This window comes from Diuraphis noxia, unplaced genomic scaffold (assembly GCF_037042655.1).
Source record: "Diuraphis noxia isolate RWA-SAM2 unplaced genomic scaffold, SU_Dnox_SAM2 contig0002, whole genome shotgun sequence".
NCBI lineage: Eukaryota > Metazoa > Arthropoda > Insecta > Hemiptera > Aphididae > Diuraphis > Diuraphis noxia.
In genome coordinates this window covers 33314759-33336893 of record NW_028301712.1, presented here as the reverse complement: position 1 = coordinate 33336893, position 22135 = coordinate 33314759, and the positions used below count along the sequence as shown (strand labels likewise).

At 28.3% G+C, this 22135-nt stretch overlaps 1 protein-coding gene and 1 non-coding gene across 2 annotated transcripts in view; both read right to left on the bottom strand.

The window, feature by feature from the left end:
• LOC107165281 (uncharacterized) overlaps positions 1–22135 on the bottom strand; it is a 253096-nt gene that overhangs the window by 66303 nt on the left and 164658 nt on the right. Inside the window, exons 3-6 of the mRNA XM_089220731.1 lie at positions 15978–16412; positions 11009–11478; positions 7583–7864; positions 3783–4079 (exon numbers count right to left, since the gene is read on the bottom strand). Coding sequence (XP_089076857.1) covers positions 3783–4079; positions 7583–7864; positions 11009–11478; positions 15978–16352 — 1424 coding nt within the window. The 5' untranslated portion in view covers positions 16353–16412. The remainder of the gene's footprint in view (positions 1–3782; positions 4080–7582; positions 7865–11008; positions 11479–15977; positions 16413–22135) is intronic.
• On the bottom strand, positions 426–524 carry LOC149058365 (U6 spliceosomal RNA). The gene has a single exon (XR_016190645.1). It is a non-coding gene; the product is annotated as a U6 spliceosomal RNA (small nuclear RNA).

Here is a 22135-nt window from a genome sequence, read left to right as displayed (position 1 = left end):
AATGCATACAGCATAAAAAAAATGAAAACTAGAATATGTAGATGCACAAATATAAAATGATGCTATTATTAAATTTGACATGAAAACTTGTAAATATAGGTTATGCGCAAATCCTTCATTTCAAATCAGGGTAAAGCGAGTCTTTCGTCCTTTTACGGGCGGTGGCTATAAAAAAGCTTGATTAATGATTTCCTTTTTTCTTTGCAAAAGTTTAAATGAATGGACAGTTTAGTGTGATGGAAAAAAAAATTACATTATAAAAAAATACAGTTCATGTCAAAACTGATGTTTTTCTGAAAAAAAAAAAATAATAACAATAAATAAATAAACGTAGGTCAAATGTGTGAAAAGCTTGTATATTTTTGTCAAGAACAATTCCTATATTATGTATATTTAATATTTAAAGTGAAAAACTGATTCCGTTTTATAATTTGAAAGCGTTATAATATCATCCTTGTGCAGGGAGCATGCTAATCTTCTCTGTGTCGTTCCAATTTTAGTATATGTACTGCCGAAGTAAGTACCCAAGCGTTATATTAGTATAATATAATTATTATACGTATATATTTTGATTTCAAGTATAGTTTTAATATATTAATTTATATATATTTTTTATAAAATAAATAGGTAGGTATTTATTATTTGAAAATTTTTTGAATGATCTTAATTTTAGGTTTTTTCCCTCGGCATATTGGAAGTGCTTATTGATATTTTTAATAAGAAGCGAGACGCGAGTTATGACCATCTTTCAACTGTGCATTTCTAATACATTTAAAAATTATAAAAATAAGAATTATAATTTATAACATACCAAAAATTATTAATATCAATAAAATCCTCTAAGATGACCTAGAAGATAATCCTAACTTTAAATCTTATAAGGAGTTGATTTGCTCTAATTTTTAAAACTACAGAGTAAAATGGGTTATTGCTAGCGTAAAATGTACTATGATTTAGTTTTGTAAGACGGAGACACCACAAGTATCGTCTTCGTACAGATACAAGTAATGCGATTATTGCTCACACAAATTCATGGCTATTATTGTATTATATGTGGGTTGCCAATCGTTTTGATTCAATAACATATGATATACAAATTATTTTTTGAAAATAGTCAAGATTATATACCTAATTTGTGCACTACAAATATAAATCAAAGTTTAAAATCTATACTGGCCGGGTAGAATGTAAATTTTTCGTCAATATTAGTTTTAGCGTTGAACCTAAATAAAAATTATATTAAATAAATAAGGATCATTAAATTTGATTTTTCTTTAATATATTTGAATACAATAATACATAAAATATTTATGTTTACCTAAATATATATTTTTTAAATATCTCTTTGTTTGAACAAACGATAAAATATTTAAAATCTTTGAAAATTTATTAAATAAGCTAATGATAAAATAAATATATATAAATAATTCTCAGCTTGATTGAACTGTTCATGAAATAATATGTCACTCATAAATCGTACAAATTAAAGTTATACTACCTCACAACATAAGATTAAAATTGCTTCTAACAGAATGCCTCCTCACAAAAGATGCCAGAGAAAAACTCATGCTCCCCAACAACCTATGTGAAATACTAGCACCAAACACGGAAAGAACATCTTCACTCCTAGAACTTCTCAAAGAAACGAACCTTCTACAAAAAATATAACTATATATTTATTGATATCATATTATTTATCTCATATACTTTTCTTCTTTATACTCTAGTATCATTATGTAAATTAATTAAACTGTAACATGTATATCTTAAACGCCAATAACCCTAGTAGTTGAGGCGTATTTCTAAATAAAAAAAAAAAAAAGATTAAAATTAGCGAGATTTGATCGAAATAAAGATTATAATTTGTTAGCATATAAATTATATTTAAATAATATAGTTCAACATTTTATAAAATAACGTTATGCTACATTAATATTATGTGCCACAAGAATTAATTTTTTTTTTATATAAGAAAAGGATGTAAACAATTCTGTAAAAGTAAGATGTAAAGTACGAAAAAACAAAAAAAAGTCTTTGATAAAATGAAGTATCGCAATTCAATACGTCACACTATGAGATTTTAAAGCCAATAAACATTACACACTTTAATGAACAACAATAACTTTCATAGTCTCAAACGAAAATAAAAAGTGGAAATGAAGAAACAATTCAGTATAATGGTCAAAAGATTTTATTTAGTTTCTAAACTTCGATCTCTACCACATTATTAAGCCCAAAAATGTTTTAACAGGCTTTGATGAAATTGTTTTGAAGTTAAGATTTAAGTTTTAAAAAATATATGTGATTTTAACAAATAGAAATCACTATTTTTAAATTCAATTAGGATTACGTCGTATCTTCTATGATTATTATTTTAGTAAGATATTCTTTTAAATAGAATATCATTTTCTGTAATTTTTTTTAAATATTTTAAGTGAAAACTTGTGACATGAGCTGACAAATAGTTTTGCTTTATTTAAATTGAGTTGGTTAAAACTAATATCAGAGCACACATATTTACTTAAAGTTAGTATAAAAAAATATTCAAATTTTATGTTTTATTTTATTCACATATTTTTTTGTTATTGGTGAGTTGGGTGTGATTTATTGTTAATTGAGTAAATACTTACATGATAGACTTTTCGAGGTGAAACGTCGTGTTATTTGTCGCAATATTATAAATTATAAGTGTTAGTATTAGCGAAAAATGTGTGATATGACGTGCATGTTTAATAATATTTGAAAATCATAACAAATAAATTATAAGTTTTATAAATAATTTTTAATTTACATAGAAATAACTATTAAATAGATTGTAGTTAATGAATTCGTTTTCTCTTTAATTTTTTATAAAATAATGTTTATTTAATAAAAAAGTACTCTTTAAAAAAAATATATTTCATATTCACAATCATATTTTATCATATTCCTTTTAAAAAGTTTTTTTATAATTTATTATTCACAAAAACACATCGTTTCGATCACATCAAATTCAGAAACATTGGGGTAGGAGTTTCAAATAAATTTTTATTGTCCTTCAACTCTATGATAAATGGATAATAATATGTATGGTACGAAGATAATCAACCTGTATGAAATTGAATTCCGATCATCCAATAAGCTAGTAAAATGTTTTTATGCTTGACAATATAAACACATATTTAATTACTGATGACCTCCTAACCTTAATCCCATAATATATGGACGTTATTTTACACAATTCCCAGTAAGAATTATCATAAACTTAATAATATTTTCATAAGTATTAAAAATTAAAGTCAATACTTTGCGAAACAAAATAATACAAATAATAATATAAAATTATATATTATTATTGAAAAAAGTACCGACAATCTCTCAAAGTCAACACTACCTTCCTCTCTCAATAACTTTATGTCTCAATCATAATGAGTGATTGTAAAGTATAACATTACATTCAAGTAATGAAAACTGTGCAGTTATAACAGAATCCTGATGGGTTATATGAAATATGATTATTCGTCGTATAAACTTGAAATATGTGAGTTGGCAATCCATATGATATAATATTATGTGATCGTTTACTGTGCCACGCACAAAAAAAAAAAAATAAAACGTTACAATAATTTTAAATAATCGTTTGTTGTGGGTCGAAATTTACGAATGATACGATCCATTCGTTGGATGCGATTAACACATTTAACCTCATCTCGTAGACTGAAAATCTGATGTATCGGACTGCGAAACTCATTTCATGTTATCAAATGTTGCATGCGACATAATAGTGTGTTGGCGGTACTCACTTCATCTGAAAGTCGTGATACTGTTGCGAACTTATGCTGTTGGCAAAGTCGGGCCACCGGTTGAAGTCAATCGGCAGTTCGACGGGCGCAGTCTGACATCCTTCATGCCCTTGTTCCGGCGAGTTGGCCGACAGCGATGGCTGTTGAACGACGATCGTTGCCACTTGTCCCGTGTCCGACATGACCACCGCAGCCGATTGGCTCTTGTTGATGACCAACGCGTCCAGCAGCACCGCCGAGCCCTTCCGCTCCTTGTTGTTCCAGTTTGGCGTCCGGTTGTACACCGTCGACGGTCTCCTGGTAATCACACAAACGCCCGTGGCGATCATTCGTCAACGATTTATTCGACAAAATTGAGAATCGTAAAATAATATATATATATGGTGATTGGTGTTACTGAAAATATAGATAAGCAATATTATAGAATTATCGTTTCTATTAGCATAAAATTATTTCCGCGTACTGGTGATACGCGACAGATGTGTAGTGCTCCACGATGTCATGGTATGCGTGGGCTGTGCATTTGGATGCAATTTGTAAAACGGTAAAAAAATTGTCTAGTGTGGGGGAGGGGGAGACATCAGTTATAATACGCAGATGAGTGGTACAAAGCCAACATGACTGGCCGCATTTGACCTGGTCGGACGAAATCCAAAGAAATCAAGAAAAAAGATCACCGAGTGCGTACATTTATATTCTCTACGTTCATTGACACGTTCGAGAAAATGCACATTTTAACAACAGTTGCTGCTGATACGTATATTGAATAGTGGCACTCTGTTATTATGATATTTCTTTGTTTGATAGTGAATTTTATAATGATTAACGTCTGATTTTGATAATACGATCGTTTAAGACTGAACTATTGCATTGCAATTTGCAACTATATATTTATATATACTTTATATTTAGGTACTGTAGTATTGTCATCTCATTTATTATTATTAATATTATTTAATAGTAATGTTTGGTATACTGAAATTTAATTTAATTATAGACACAATTTAAGATTAAAAATCTGATTTTGAAAATGAAAATGTATCTTGAATTTTTTGTTTTAATGTTATAAGTACCGATAATTATTATGACTGTTTTTTTTTTTTATAACCTAAATTTGTGAGTTCGAACTACGGATATGATAAATCAATTTATTTTATTGAAACTGCAGGTACAAATAATTCAAAATATTGTTTCTATTAAAAAAAAAAAATGCATTTTTGCATATTTAATTATACAATAATCAATTTTCCTCCACATTTCAATGAAACAAGACAATTATTGCGATTAATGGTTTGGCATAATAACTCAAACAAAATAAATTCGTTCTCGCTTGATAATAGTCGAAAATAATATAATGAATTTCTATATCAATACACATAATTTAGTAATTTAATTTTAATACTGTTATTAATGAATAGCAAAATCTTTTAAAGCGTATATAGTGCATTATACTATCATTAGTAACCATTAATTTTGACATATCGTAATTTCACAGCAATAATTAATCTAATGATATTCGTGAACAACATTTGTACTGTAGGTATACCTTTGTAATTTAATCAAATTAGTTTACACGTTGTATAATATCGCTTTTAATAAATTATTATTATGTATGTCCGACATTTAAATATTATGTTACGAAACATATAACATGTTGCTAATATGCATTAATTATAATTCCTGTAACATTAATACAATGATTTTTTTCCATATTTTTGATCATACACATGATACGCAGCAAATACCATAAATTTTTAACGTAAGGGAATTAAAGACAATTTGCAACGATCACTTGATGAAATTGTACTGGTTACTTTATACCGAATTGTTCATATAAAAATATAGGATAACATCTGAATAGTTTAGCTACCAAACTTAAGTGTTTATTAGGTATTATTAAGTAGTTAACTTAACCTATCTAAGATATAATTTTATTGATTATAACTTATGACATTATGAGTTATAATACAAAAATCCTGGCAAACACTGTGTGTTTCAGTGAGATATTTTTATTGGTTTCATATAAAATATATTATTATTTATTAAGAAAATTAAAATGTAGAGTTATAAAAAATCATTATAAATTATATTATCTTAATTAATTTCCATTAAAAATATTAGTGCTTTTTTTATTTTATTCTTATCTGACTAATATTGAAATTATATTTTTATTTTATAGTTTAATCAATCAAATTATATATAAATAAGCATAATGATAAAATTTTATTTTATCAATTTTCCAAAGTACAATTTTATAACTTAGGCCATACATTTTTAACCTAGGTACTTCTCATATTTAGTGTTTTTGTCTAAATCAAATGAAATAATGAAGTATAAAGAAAGTAAATTAAATGTATTTAGTTTTATTGTGTTTATGGGTCAAAATAAAATAATTGTCATTATTATTAATTAAACATTGTAAATATTAATTGTGACTAATATAAATTAAGCTGCTTCAAAATAAGATGAATAATGGATGTTGAAAATTAATTACCTAAAATCGACAATTAGGTACTTTAAAACTTAACAAGTAAGCCAATCGATAAATAGTGATAAATTGATGAATGGATTAGCAAATGGAACATGCGAAATGTGTATTTATTATTCAAAAAACATCCTGATTATAATATATATTGTTATCAGAGACTATAAAGTGAATTGTTTTTAATCAAGATGTTTTCAAAATTAATTAAGTTCATGAATTACATTTTCTAGGTGTGTCTTGTTATCGAAATAATCAAATAACTACAAGACGTCTACAATATATTGCACGTTAATGACGTTAATCATGTTACTGAATTTAATAATATATTACAATTTACAACCAAAAGTTCATATTATATTAATTCTGATCTCCCTCAGGAAATATTCTCTGATGTGTTTTAGTGTTAAATGTGAAATATCTTATGCGTAATGTTCATGTTAATTACAAGAATTAATTAGAATACAATTTACAAAAGACTTAAATACGTATTAAATACTCAAAAGTACGAATATTTCTATGTACTAAAAAGTAATCTTTTCGACTAAATTATAAAAATAAAATAAATTCGTTTGTAAATTATAATGACTTAAATGGTATTAAAATGCTTTTAATTGTATAGTATGAAGAAATAAATGGAATAAGTATATCAAAATTTTGTTAAATGACAAGCTAAATAGGTATAAAAAGTAATACCTATAATTGGAGTATGTATCATTATAAAATCAATAAATATAATAATTTTATAATTATTTAGAGGTTTAAATGTTGGTCAAATGAAAAGTGAAACATTTTAGAGAAGAGTAAAATCATTTGAATGCAACGATTTTTATTTGTTTCATGTTTATTGAATTCATATACGTGATATTAATAGCAGTTACTTTACTAGTAGGAGGCTGCATAATCATACACATCGCTGATCAATTTTGGGATAGTAATGTCAAGATATATAATTATATCGAAATTCTGAGGATTTACAATACTTTAATCTTGAAATTGAAGGGAATTAATACAAATCTGAGAGTTTTGATTCCATAACCTACAACTAAATGTAACAGCCTCTATCTATAAACGTGGAGCAATGATATATTTGAACATTAAAATAAATGTTTTAGAATAACAATTTCATGTTTTTTAAAATATGACAAAACTGAAATGATCAGAACGACAAGAGGTAATATTTGAACGTTTCAGCAAGTATCTTTCACCTGGTGAGTGTTAATTTATATAATATTGATAAATAAATAATATTTTTATTAAAATCATTATTTTTTATTTGTATATCATTGACTATTCATGATGGATGTTTGTTTTATACCTTTTGGCCGGATCAGTAGGTTCGTCTGTTTCTTTGACTGTTGGGAACGTAAAATGCTGTTTGGACTTGGTCGGAGATGACTCGTTATCGCAAGTAGGTGATCCTGGGAGACCAGTCGGCGATGAAGGAATGGGTGGTGAACCATTGTCAACTTGGAAAGAGTCTTCGCTGTCAATGGTCATTTGTTCGGCGGCAAAACCTGACGAGTTTCGACCGATTTCTGTTCGAGTCCTGTCCTCTTCGAAACGACTTTTAGCATATCTTCTTGAAAGAAGCTTTAATCTAGGTACAAAAATTACTAATAAATATCTATATTGATTTAAATATATTACATTATTATACCAATATTAATAATATTAGGTACTCGAAAAATTGTTAAATGTTTATTGAAAATTGTAGTAATGTAATGTTGAAAACCAGTTTTAATTAAATAACTATATATACCTATAGTATATTTTATTATATTAGGAAATTGCTTTTCTACGTTATAAATTATAATATTTATATGTCCTTTATGCATATTATTGTTATAGTTTAAGATATAATTTTGAATGTTCAATAATGAACACATTAAATTTGCATTTAAAACTATATACTTCAATTTCTAAATTCCAAAGTTTTAAAATACTTTTTTTATAACATTTTAAAAGTATAAGTTAATTATAACTATGTATTTTTATTTTCATAAAAGTAGGGACTTCAGTATACAATTTCTATGTATATATTGTAATTAATTTACGCTTTACAACTTAATGATGTTAAAAATTCTTTATTATATCAATAAGTTCGATGACCTTGTATATCAGAAACACTTTAATTTAATAAAAAAATAAAAAAGTATACAATTTCTGAATAATATATCAAATAAAAATGTAAATGCCATATTATGTAGCTATAATAAGTACACACGGAATTTTTATAATATATTTTTGTAATATATTATCGTGGATTACAATTTAAATTACCATCCTAAGACTTAAGTAATTAAATTGTTTAAGATATTATACATAACGAATTCGAAAATATTTTTTGTTCATTCATTTTGTTTTGACCTCAATCATTAATAATTAACTCATACTGATGTCGGATATTACTTTTAATAAATACGATTTATTAAAGTGAAGCAAATGTATGACATTTAGTTAATCTATATCTATCATCTCTACATTAAACATTCAAATAAAATCTCATTCAACTATTAAAATGCATCTATCTCAGGTGTATTTCTCATTATGGTCTGATATACACACAAAGCGTGAGACACCGACACAAAAATTTTTCCAGGAACCGAAGTAGGTATTGAAGCACAAATGGAAAGAGCTATGTATTTTATACTTGTCCATGTATTCCCAGATTAAAGTCTGGTCATAAAACTTGTTTATATATTTTTTATATTATTTAATATATAATGTATTAATTATAATGTTTTATAATAATATACAGCTCCATAAAATGTTAATGAAAGATATCTCAAGTTGCACGTCAAATTACAAAAATAATTTATATTACGAAAAACTGCTATGGACATAAATTCAATCATAAATAATTAATTACTATAATTAATTTGTATTTAATATATGAAAAGATTGACTAAATAGTTATAAATTATATTCTGAAGAACAGTATATTCTACAATGGTATACACTTATTTTAAAACAACACAGCAGTTGGATAAATAATAGAATTATTAAAATTAAATGTTTGTTCGATTAACATTAAAGTTAAACCGCAATATGTATGCTTACTACATTTTTATAGTTTTATTTTACTGGTTCAACATTTTTTCTTGAATGATTTTATTATTGGGTACATAATTTATTGTAGTTACTCACTAGCATATACATTAAGCAAAATAATCTCTAGACATTAAATGTGTAGGTGCTTCGAGTATTTATTTTCGGTACTAGTTGGTTACTAAGAATATTGCAATCGTTAACCTTTAGTGGGTAACAATAGCGTTTATTTCCTCAATTCCTCGCTTTATCTCAAACTAAGTTTACATAATATTAGACTTTCATGAGTTCACATTACTTAAGGTACGATACGTAGTAAAATATTTAAGTGTTTTTCAAATGCAATTCATTTTAACCTATATGTAAAACCCTAGCGCATTCCCTACGGTAAGTAAATGTATGTGGTAAATACCATGGCTAAATAACTAGGTATGATCGCATTGAGACGCATTTTCGTTATGGGCTGCGCATGTACTACCATTCCATGATTTATCATGCAAAGAAATCTCAGCTGGCAGTGATTTTTATCACTGGATTTTGAAACATCCGATAATGTTGATAACCGACTACGCTTATCAGTTATCATATTTGACCGTAATATTGGATTGAATATTAATTTTCAATTTGGAACTTGAAACTTAAAGCTTGAAAGCTTGATTGAAAGTTGAAAGTTCGTTTTCATTTTTTTTGTTTTATATGTAGGTTTTAAATATGTTTGTACATGTTCTATTCTTGTAAAATAAAAATTGTTTTTATTACTAAAATGATTTGTTATTTAATTTTCCTCATCCCATTCCTTTTATATGAAAAACTAACACGATATAACTTGTGTCTTAAAATAGTATCCACTTGAATTTTGCCACTCAAAACCATGAATTAAGATAATTCAAGTTAATTTGTATAAACAACAATTAGCGGCAATCTTAGCACTTGTAGTCTTTTATTTATTATTCATGCAAGTTTATGTCATTGACGTTAATAATATTGTCAACTATCAATTTTAATTATTATTAAAATGTCTTGGTGTGCGGTAAAAGACTGTAAAAGTGGTCGAAAAAAAGATGCAATGACAAAAATGATACAAATATAAGGTTTTTCAGATTCCCGAAAAACTCTTATTATTGTATTAAATGGATTGATGCTTGTGGCAAAAATAAAAATGACATTAAATTTAAATTTCAATCAAACTTTGATGTTTATTTTATTAAATAATACATTTTTAAAATAAAATAATAATTTGTAATTTCAATTTTGTATTTGTATTGCTTTGAATATTGTTTTGAACATGGTTTTGATAATTGTAAACTGATAAATCGAAGTGATAATATTCACTGCCAGTGGCGGCCGTGACACCTGCGTATCACAAAGTTGCGATCATACCTAGTTATTTAGCCATGGTCAATACTATAATTGTTGATAGGTACAAATTCTTGACAGAGGTAAAACTATTTGGAACTTACGAGTAACATTGTTTTTATTAAGTTTGATTAAATTTTTCAAATCTGCTAAAACTCTTTCGAATTTGAGAGAAAAAATTGATTTGATTTAAATCGAAATATAATATTATCATGTTGCGTATCAATTACAAATTTATGGTCATATTTATTTTATATAAATACTATACAATATCATAAGTTAATTTTTAAATTTATAATGATCTAAAATAATAAAAGCTTCGGGCCCCAAAACTTACCTCTTGTTCGCTATGATGGTGTTTCGGTGAAGGTTCTCGAGCAGTGCTTGCCGCTTCATGATGTTACGCCATTCCAGTGTGTTATCCGCATCGTCATCCGTGTTCCGGTCCTTGTCGGATGACCGGAAGTCTTCTGCTTCCGCAATGGTGTTCTCCTCCACGCCACCATCGTCTTTTCCGTAGTTGTTGTTAGTCTTGTTGTCATTGTTGTTGTTGTAGTTGTTGTTGTTGTGGTGATGGTGAAAGCTGCTCGGCAACGTAGTGTACTGCATCAGCGGCATGCCACTGTCCTCGTATTCTTCAGGTGCGGTGTCCTGCACGGTGAACACGGCCTTCGGGTCGTCCCTGGGCTGTTCTTCGGTGCTAGATGCACTGTAGAACTCGTCGTCCTTTTCTGCGGAGGACGATGACTGAGTGCCGTTGAGCACTTCATCCAACAAGTTCGGAATGATTCGCATTTTCGGTTCAAACTGACATAGGTATACAAAACAGAACGGTTAATTATCAAAAAAATACAGCCTCATGTTAAAATTATTGATAGCATAATATTATTATATTATTGATTATAGCATGTCACCAGTGGTGATTGAGCAGTGAGCAGGGTGTGCATGAATGAAACATATCTCTCTATGACATTTTTTTTTTTTAATATATATAATAATATACTCGTAAATTACATTTTTTAATTGAGTAATGGTATATTCTTACACCTATTTAGAAGATTAATGCTAATTGTTCTTGTGTGTGTGTTGTTTTTTTATTTAAAACGAAAAATACGAGCATTTCTGAAATAGTTTATCGTAATTTACGACTATTGATTAAACTGACATATCATCATGTAATCTGATTTTTAAGTAAATATAAGACAGTTTATACAATTCTGAAAACAATTAACATTATTATTATTAATTAGTGTGTTTGGATTTTCATAACACGTCACATAAAATCTTTTTTTAGATTTTGAATGTGACGATAAATGTATTTCATTTATACACTTTTCTTTGGCTGACGTCATATTAAGAAACAGTAAAAATGATTCGATATTCAAATTTGATGTGGTTGGCATTATGGAGGGAGAAAAGACGTTTATAAAAAAGTTAAAAATTATTGAAAATAAACAAATTACATAATTTTTCAATAAGCGTTTGAATGGAAATTTTAATGAAAAATCCGTATTGAAACTATAAATTATTTTTTCATTAGTTCAAAATAGAATAATTCTTTAGAATAAAAACGTTCATCAAATATTCATAATATACTTTAATAACATGGTTATATAATTTTCAAAATACTTTGCTCAATTTATGCTATTTCTAAATATTTTTTTACAGAGTAAAAGTAGCATTTTATTATAAAAAGCTTGAAAATGTAAAAAGTTCCTCAAAAGTTTTATATATCCTAATTAAAAATATCGAAGATACAGTTACGATAATTGTTGTTTCAACCTATCAAATTACTAGCACACAAATAAATTATTATTCATAAGAACATTTTAATGTATTAGTGAGATTTTTTTGACTTCATTATTTTAATTTTCAACTGATTTTCGTTTAAGTGTTCATACATCCATGTCAATATCTAAATACATTATTTTATATTTATATTAATCGTGTCTATAATTGTACTCAATAAACCTTGGAAAGGACACAAAAGACAAACATGTTTTTACATCATCAAGTGGCAGGAACCGTAAGTTACCAAGATTGGAATTAAGTGATACGGTTAGTGTAAATATATAATTTCAAGTAGAGATCAACGTTTAAAGTTTTAAAGTGGAGTAGGAATACAATATCATATATTTTTATACTTTTATTGAAACTTACACGTGAATACTTTTATCTTCCTTTATAAGAACTTAGATGAACCCAAATAAAGTCATACCAAATTGATGTATTGGATGCAGCAATAATACATACGTCATGTATAATAGGTGATAGGTATACGATACGAGTGAAGAAGGTAATCAAATATTGGTAGGTAATAATAACGTTCCTAAAATAGTTATATAATAACGAGTATGTGGGAGATATTGAGAGAAATCGAATATCAAACATAATATATATAATACATACTATTATGGTAGTTTGTGTAAAATAGTAAATTTATAAATATTAGTTATATATTAACTGCTGTGTGGTATTTTTTCACTTTACACACGTGAAGAACATTTTTCCGCATTAATGTAAAATAATATGAGTATTTTGTTTAAAACTATTACAACATTTATTCATATATTTCACATTAGGTATTTGTACTAGGTATCTAATTTCTTAGAATTAAAATATTATTTAGACGCTAACCTGCTAATTAAACATTTTAGTTTAGCGTTTTTTTTTTTTTTTTTTTTTAATTTAAACTTATTAGTTAATCTATGTTACTAAAAATTAAATAAATACAATGCTCTATAGTCTAATTAAATATCAAAAAAAAAATTTACGTTAAGGTTGAAAGTAACAATAAATTCTTTTTAATAAGAAATAAAGGTGTACATATGGTTCAGTGAATTCATAGAAAAATGTTTGTATCATACATATTATTTGCATATAATGTTAATAAATATTGAAACTGTCAGTGAAATATTTTTTGGGTTTGAAAGACTGATTCACCAAATCATTTTTTTATTATGATGAACAAATATGACATTTGCTGTTTCAATATTCACTGTTATGAATGTCAAACATAATAAATAAATAAATTACTATAACAATCGATATCACACCCTGTACGTTGTTATATAAAAAAAAAGGTATGTCCGGGATTTAAATTAACGTAGTTATAGTTTTGTGCTTCAGGTATACCTACTCGAGAATCATTTTCAAATTAAATCAAATTAATTGCTTAAAATGAAAAATGCATTTGACACAGCAATTAAAACATATCCAATAGAATTTAATTAAAGCACGCTAATAGCACTTTTACGGGAAAATATTTGATATTGGATAATAATACAATACAATATTGGAATTCAAACGAATATTATAATACAGGCATACTAAAATAGCGTGTCACTAATCAAATTTAATAAAAGAAAATCGTATACATTCTTTTCATTTATCCTATGATAATTCTGGATAATAAAAATTGGACGATGGGGTATTGATTTCCATATGTCCTTTGTGAGTTATTACAATGGATGAAGTAGTACTACGCATGGGTTAATATCCACTTTCAAACGAACATTGGGTCAAAACGATATGTATGTATAATGCATCCTAGCATGTGCTTGTATATTAAACCATAGTATAATGTGCATTTACTACCTTAACGCCTTCGGAGAGTATGGCTGAGTATATTTTGTTTGGACGTTCTATTTTTATTTAGACACATTTTATAGCAAGATTCTTTTTCATTTTTTTTTTTACTTTGCTGTGGCTCCAAGGCAATTGTTTATTCGTATTCTCTAAAGGCATAAATATACCTACCATAATATTATATACATCTAGTTTTAACGAATTTTCCATAAACTAAAACTCTTTTTTATCCTGAGCATAGAAGTTATCAAAATGCAAAATTATCCTTCAAGTATTATGAATATATTTTTATTTTTTTTATCATGCGTTTACTTTTATTACATCATTCATTAATATATTGTAGAATTAATATAATATTATAATAATGTTTGATAACAAAAATAACAAAGTTTAAACGGAATAAATAGATTTCGTAGAAAAAAATGTCGTTGATACTTGATAATTTATTTATCAAAATATTGATTAAAAACTTCTAATAAATAAAAGTTTTTTTTTTAAGATTATTATTATAACAAACAAGAATACATATACAATCATAGGAATATGTAATGAGGTGGTAGTAAATTTATTGGAATTATTGAAATATTTTAATACTTGATGTTTTGGCCATAACCCATAGCTGAATAATTTCATTAGTTTTCAATCGCGATGAGTGGATAATTTGTTCGTAGATTTAAAGTTTGATATTAAGTGGATGATTTTATTTGTGTCTAAGTTTATGGAGATTAATGTTGAAAGATTTTCTAATAATATATTAATTATTATATTTAAAAATTACCATAAATTACCAAAATTTACTAGTTCGTTTAACTTTGAGTTTATCATTTTCGTATTCATGTGGAATAAAAAATATAGCATAATAATAATAATAATAATAATATAGTACAGTCACTCGAGTATATCAGTTAACCACGCTGACCAATCGTACCACAGAATATATAGGTATTATTCTACTCGGCATATTCAATTTCATTAGATCTTACTACACACGGTTATTGCATTAACTGTTAGCGGTACCTAAGTAACTTTCATGTTATTCGGCTTTTGGAAAAACTTTGACGAAGTTATACGCCCTTGAACGTAGTGGCACACATGTTAGTGGGTTCGATTAATCCTTTCCAATAATATTGTTGAATATTGTTGGATCAGTCTCACAATTTGTTGTATCCTTGTTTATTTTATAAAATTTTTGAATAAGCCCTGATAACTGTACATAAAATATGTGATCAACTTATTTTAAAATTGATAAAAAAAATCTTTCAAAATTGTTCACCATGAATGACATAGTAAGAAATTGAAGAACTTTTTGAAAAAAATCGTATGAAGTTATTCGATTTTCAAGTATCCAAAAACTAGCGAGAACTTCCAATAATGACTAACAAACAGTAATTTGCGATGGTTTTTGAAATGTTCGTCCAAGTGTTGGCCGTTATTCAGCGGTAGTTTTGAAAAATGCACATATTTGTTTATAGGCTGTTTAACAAATTGTGAAAACATTCCACGTCCTATAAAATTGTTAAAATAGATTTGAATTCTGTTACGCATTTAACGCTAAGTTAACACTTTTGAGATCTTTCAAATAACTGAAAAAATTTATTTTTGTGGATGAGAATCGGTTTCGAGCATAGTGGCGGAAACACTTTTGTCCAAACAATGTATACTATTGTCTGTAATACATTTCAACTAGGTACAATATCAACTATCCAAGTTTGACTCACTGGATTGTCTAAATTGTCCTCGTTTTCCGTGTCGTCGGTAACCGTGGTCATGGTTGCCGCGGACGAATCGGTGCTGGTGTTGACCGTGACCGACGATTCGACGGACACCGAGCTGGACCCGAACACCTTGAGCTTGGGCGCCGGCGACGATTGCTGCGATTGCGGCTGTTGGTGCTGCAGGCTCTGGTGGTGGTGCTGTTGTTGTTGTTTGGTCCGGTTGAGCATGCGTTGGGCGCCGGCAGATTTGAAGTGGAGCCGGCGCAGTGCGCTGGACGCGCTAGCGATGAGATCGTTACCGGATGACGCGGTACCGTAACTGGAAGCCGACGACGGCGTGGGCGATCCCGGCGCCGACTTCCTCACGAGAACCGCCATTCGGTGTTTGCCCGTGCCGCTGACCACGTCAACGCCAGCTGGAGTCCAGCCACCACCTGCCTGAAAAACAGAAAAGTCACATTACGATATTATATATATGTATGTCCCAATCTTAATTCCTACGCAAACTACCAATTATGGCAGAAATAATCCTATTGATCGCATGATGCGGCTGGTCAATGAGAGTACACCATTTATCATAATATATTTTAATATTGACATTTTTTTTTTTGTTCTACTTTACTATTACTATTTTATATTACCTATTATTATTAGGTACTATTATTGAATTATTATCATGTCTAAACTTTTATATGGTATTTTTATTTTTATTGTTTTGTGTTAAATTTTTGTAAAGGTCTTTGCCCCTAAATATATATAAATAAATATGTTAAGACAGTTATCATCAGTCGTACACGCACATAATCATTTTAACATCACAAGCGAGTGTCTATTACGTCTCAAGTTTTTATGACAGTTGACAATTTTATCTGAGCACATTTTTGAAAATATTTTTCAGATAGAAAAACGTAACTCTAAACGGCTCATATTTTATTTGTGTTTATGATTTTGAGTTACAAAGCTTGATACGCAATTCTGGTCGTCCACGGTTTTTGGCTGTAAGGCATTACTACAGTCGTGCATTTTAATAGTACCGGATAATAATTGTGCTATGATCATTCAAATTAAATATTATGGTTATAAAACTAGTCAGATAGGTAAGGTTCATACATATCCATGGTTTATCCATAATTTAAGCAATGATTTATATATATAGGTGCCTACTTTAAAATAAAGTTATAATCACCCATATAAATAGCAATAATTTATTTTATTTTTTATAAATTTTTTATTTTAAAATATTTATTTAATAATAGAAATGTTGTTGTTCAACATCATAGATAACATTTAATACGTCAAATTGTTAACTTTGAAGAAGATTTTCTAGTTAATATACGTTTTAGTTAGTTAACGACTACGAAATATTGATTTGAAACTTAATAATTTACTTAAATTTTGAAAATGTATAAATAATTTTTATTGTACAAGTAGATGTTATAAATGCAGCTAGTGTATATATCTATTTAGTACGTAAGACTTAAATGCACATTGTTAGTCATTGAAAGGTATCTCTTTTGAGAGCCTTCCTGCACATCTTATCACATAACTTTTGTTATAATTTTCATATTTAATTAGTATACAAATGTATAGATTTTAAATATTCAATAAACACATTGAAAAAATAAAATTGATAATAATATTACGGCATTTTAAAACATCCAAAAATAAATGCAACACGTAATAACCTCATAAATAAAACATCCACCTAAAAGTAATAAATAGTACGTGGAATCGAATATCGACGACAGAATTATATTCGCATAATTTATAAAAAATAACGAAATTATTCATCGAAGAGCAATAAAAACTAAAAAAAGTAATTTACAGTAACAAAACTGTACAAGACCACATTAGAGCCAGAAATATTGTTGATAAACCCTGTATTATATATTTATATAATTATAATCCACAATAGGTATGTACATACATTGTTATAGCTAATAAATAACTGTTCATATTTTTAAATACTTTGTCATTACATAATAATAATAAAAATTATTATAACTGAAATAATATTGATAAAATAAAAACAAGTAATTTGAATATTTGACATGAATTGAAAAATTTCAATTACAAGGCTTTTAAATAATTATATGGATGGGGATCCAAGAGATGTGGCTGTTATCGACTTCCTAATAATAACTGTTTCACTGTTATGTGATACCACTAAATATATGGAATAATAATCACAGAATAACTAAATAACGTTGTTACAATAATGATAGTGTTGATTATAAAAAAAAGTTTGCAAATACATTCCATACCAAAATTCAGTACCGATATTAAAAAATCATTCTCTATATTTTAAGTAATTTTCTACATTATGGTCAAAACTCCAAATTTAAAAAAAAAAATAAAACAAACTATCTCGTTTGTAACACTGATTAAAATAAAATTTAAGTTCAAAATGATGCAGTTCATCAAAAATACTAGAAAATTTTACTGGACACTTGATAATAACTTTAGTTTAGTTGAAATAATTATTAATTTATATATTATTAACTAGCTAAACCCGTGCACTCCGTTGCCCTTTAAATGTACCATCTCCATATGACTCAAACTTTATTCAATTTTATTTGTTATTTAATTTAATTTGTATCACCTCCCCGTCACCGTACTCGTCCTGTCAGGGCAAAAAATTCTCCTGATCAGAACCGTCACCCTGGTGATAGGGCGGGGTGAATAAAAAATAATTATATAAAACATATATAAACATTTAAAAGTAAGTAGGTAATCGCTTTATTGTTAATCATGTCAATCATAATTATTAACAAAAATCAGTTTTATTTTCATTGTAGTGCTTTGTGATATATGATGTTTTTTGTTTGATTACCTGGCGCATGGACAAACAAATTTGATGGTTTTCCAACACGGGAACAGGCAACATACAATTGACCATGCGAGAAACATGGGTTTTCCAGATTAATACCACAAACACTTAATGATTGCCCCTGAGACTTGTTTATGGTCATAGCAAAAGCAAGCCGCACTGGAAACTGTAGTCGTTTAAACTCAAATGGCACATCAGTCGGAATCATCTTCTCCTTTATACTTTCCTTTCAGTATAGTTCGTTCTATCAGTCTATCACGTTGTTTGGTAATTTTTTTTATCGTTAACCGTGTGCCGTTGCAAAGACGCGGTGGGTTGATATTTCGCAAAATTATAACTACCGATCCAACCTTTAATTGAAGATTGTGAGGTGGCAATCCTGGTAAATCCAGCAAGTTTAAAAATTCTGTTGTATAGTTGACTACATCATATTGGTTAGTTGCCAAATCAACTGATTTATATATCCTTGATTCACTTCTAATTTGTTCTTGAATTTTGAAATTTAATTCATTTACATCTATGTTTTTTTCAACCAATATAGCTCGTTCGCTCAACCAATCATGGTTTCTGTAATTTCGAGCAACATCTGAAAACACCTTCTGAATAAGTTCATATTTTGATTGAGTTAACTGACCAAAACTTCGAGGAAAATTAATGCAGCCAGTCAACATGTCTATAGGAAATTTGCCATTACCAATGCCAATGAGTTGTTTAGAGTATATGTTTCCAGATTGGTCATTTTGTAACTCGACACGCATATTCTTGCTTAAATTAAGTACTTTGACATGTTTCCACAAATTGGAGGACTTTAGACATGTATTGAGTTCATCAGCTGGCGTTGATCGTGGAATCACTGTCAATGTTTGACCTTTTCATGCTAATAAAATCATTGCACCACCAAATCGGTTATGATTGCTCCGTAGATATTTTAAGGTTCTGTCTAAAGCCTCCAACGATTTTTTATGTGCCATCGTGCATTCATCCCAAACAATCAATTGAAATTGCTGCGAAACCTTTGCAATTGCAAAGTTCTTCGAAATGTTGCAGGTTGGAGTTTCATTGCTTTGCATATTTAATGGCAATTTTAGTGCTGAATGAGGTGTTGGACCACCTTCAAGCAAAGTTGCTGCGATTCCAGACGAAGCGAGTGCAAATGCAATTTTATTTTGTGAGCGAATTGTTGCTAATATTAATGAAATCAAAAAAGTGCATCTAAGAAGTATGATATCACTCCAGTTTCATCATTTGTTACTTTCATAAGAGTATCAAATACATACTTCTGTCAACAGTGGAAGATTTGTTTGAATTAATCCTTTCAAAGTGTTGAGACCATACAGTTTTTCTCAGCGCACCTCTTGTTTAAAAGCATCATGTATTGGACGATTGGGCACGGTCAGGCCTAATTGAATTAATAGTTTGTTTGACATCATCAAGCACATGTCCTCAATTGAAATCAATACTTTGTTGTAAATTTTTTCACTGATTAGTATATTTGGATTTCCCATTCTATTCCGTATTTGACACAAAATATCACCACACATTTAGTCTTTGAACATGATCCACAAATAAATTGGGTTTGATGGGAAGCATGTACATATGATTATAGAAAACAATGTTCGTATTTGGTGAGCATTTATTGTGATGATATTACAGCATCATTGAGAGTTTGATCCCAATGATCGTAATTTTCTAGCAATTGCAAACGTTGACAGGCTTCTCTTAGGATCCACACAATTCACCATCAACAGTTCGTAAATGTTGGAATGATGTTGGGCCACGTACATTGACTAATAGCAGTCGTAAATAAAAACATTCATCATTGCTTGGATGTACTGAATAAATAATTCGACCAATCGCATCGGTGGAATATACTTCTGGGTGTTTATATTTATATTTATATTCAGCTCGATTTAAACTTGCGTGATTTTTAGTTGAATGTCGCGCTCGCGCTTCACGCGTTTGTGATATCCGAATTCTTTCACGTTCATTTCGGTCGTCACGTTCTTGTGCACTTTGGTTAGATCGGTAATTACCTTGGTTTGTAGCATTTTGGGTTTTTCTACCTAAATTGCTTCGTCGTATAGGAGGCATATCAAATATAAATTATTGTGTCACATGCAATAATTAGTGATCATAGGTAACTTAAAACACTGCACAAAACACGATATACGACTTTAATTATTCGGTATCAGTTGACAAAAGCAAACTAGGTATAGTAGGTAACAGAAAATCCTAGAAAAACAATACTTATGAAATATTGACAAATAATCGACCACCCTAGATGATGTTCTTGATCAGTGATTACATTGCCATGGAGACGATCAATATTATATTATCCATATTATATTAAGGGCTGTTTTTAGGGTCTTTCCAGCAATTATTCGAATTTTTCTCGCTGTAAAAACCATCCTTGGACTTAAACGAACATTAAAAAAACAAATTGGCCAAATTGGTCCAGGCGTTGTTGAGTTATGCGATTACCAACACATTTTGCGATTCATTTTTATATTATAGATTTGTAAAAATATAGGATACTATATAAATTTATGTTCTTAAGATGCATATATATATATATATATTTGCACTTGCCTATCCTTGAAATATATTATGTAGGTAGGTTTATTTATATTATAGTATGCATATTGTTATATCACACTATTTCCGCGATAGTTTATAAATTTTAATATTTATAATACGACTATTATATCCATTACAAATGACCATCAATGGGTTCATCAATGTAGATAAGTTATTTACAAGTATTTATCCCGGTATTTTACGGACACCCTTAGCTTAATTCTTTGAAGCGTTATATAACAAGGCACCGGAATAATCATCAAAGTAACGAATTATAGATGAGGGAACTAAGCTTGGATGAGGGAACCTGATGAGATGGCAGAGTAACATAAAATGAAGATAACTTACGGAACTTATGCTAGATTAATCAATGGAGAAAGTGTGAGGCTCATATACTTAGCAAAACGGAGAGGAAAATCATATTAATATTATAATCACTTAAGCAGAACAAATTCGGGTAGGTTAAATAGGTTTATAAGTAAAATAATTTTAAAATCAATTGACAAATTAATCTAAACAAAAAAGTTTGGTTTTGGATTATATTAAGCCTCAACGTCAATGAAAAATATACGAATGTTTAGAACGATATAGTAGCTAAATTAAATCGACTAAGCATTCTAGAAATCATTATTATTTCATATTTTGTACTTTAGGCTGTTGCTCAAAGTGTAGTAAGACTAATGTTAATCAACATAAATATTATTTTTTCTAAAAAAATATACTGATATCTGTTTATCTAGATTAATAAAATAAA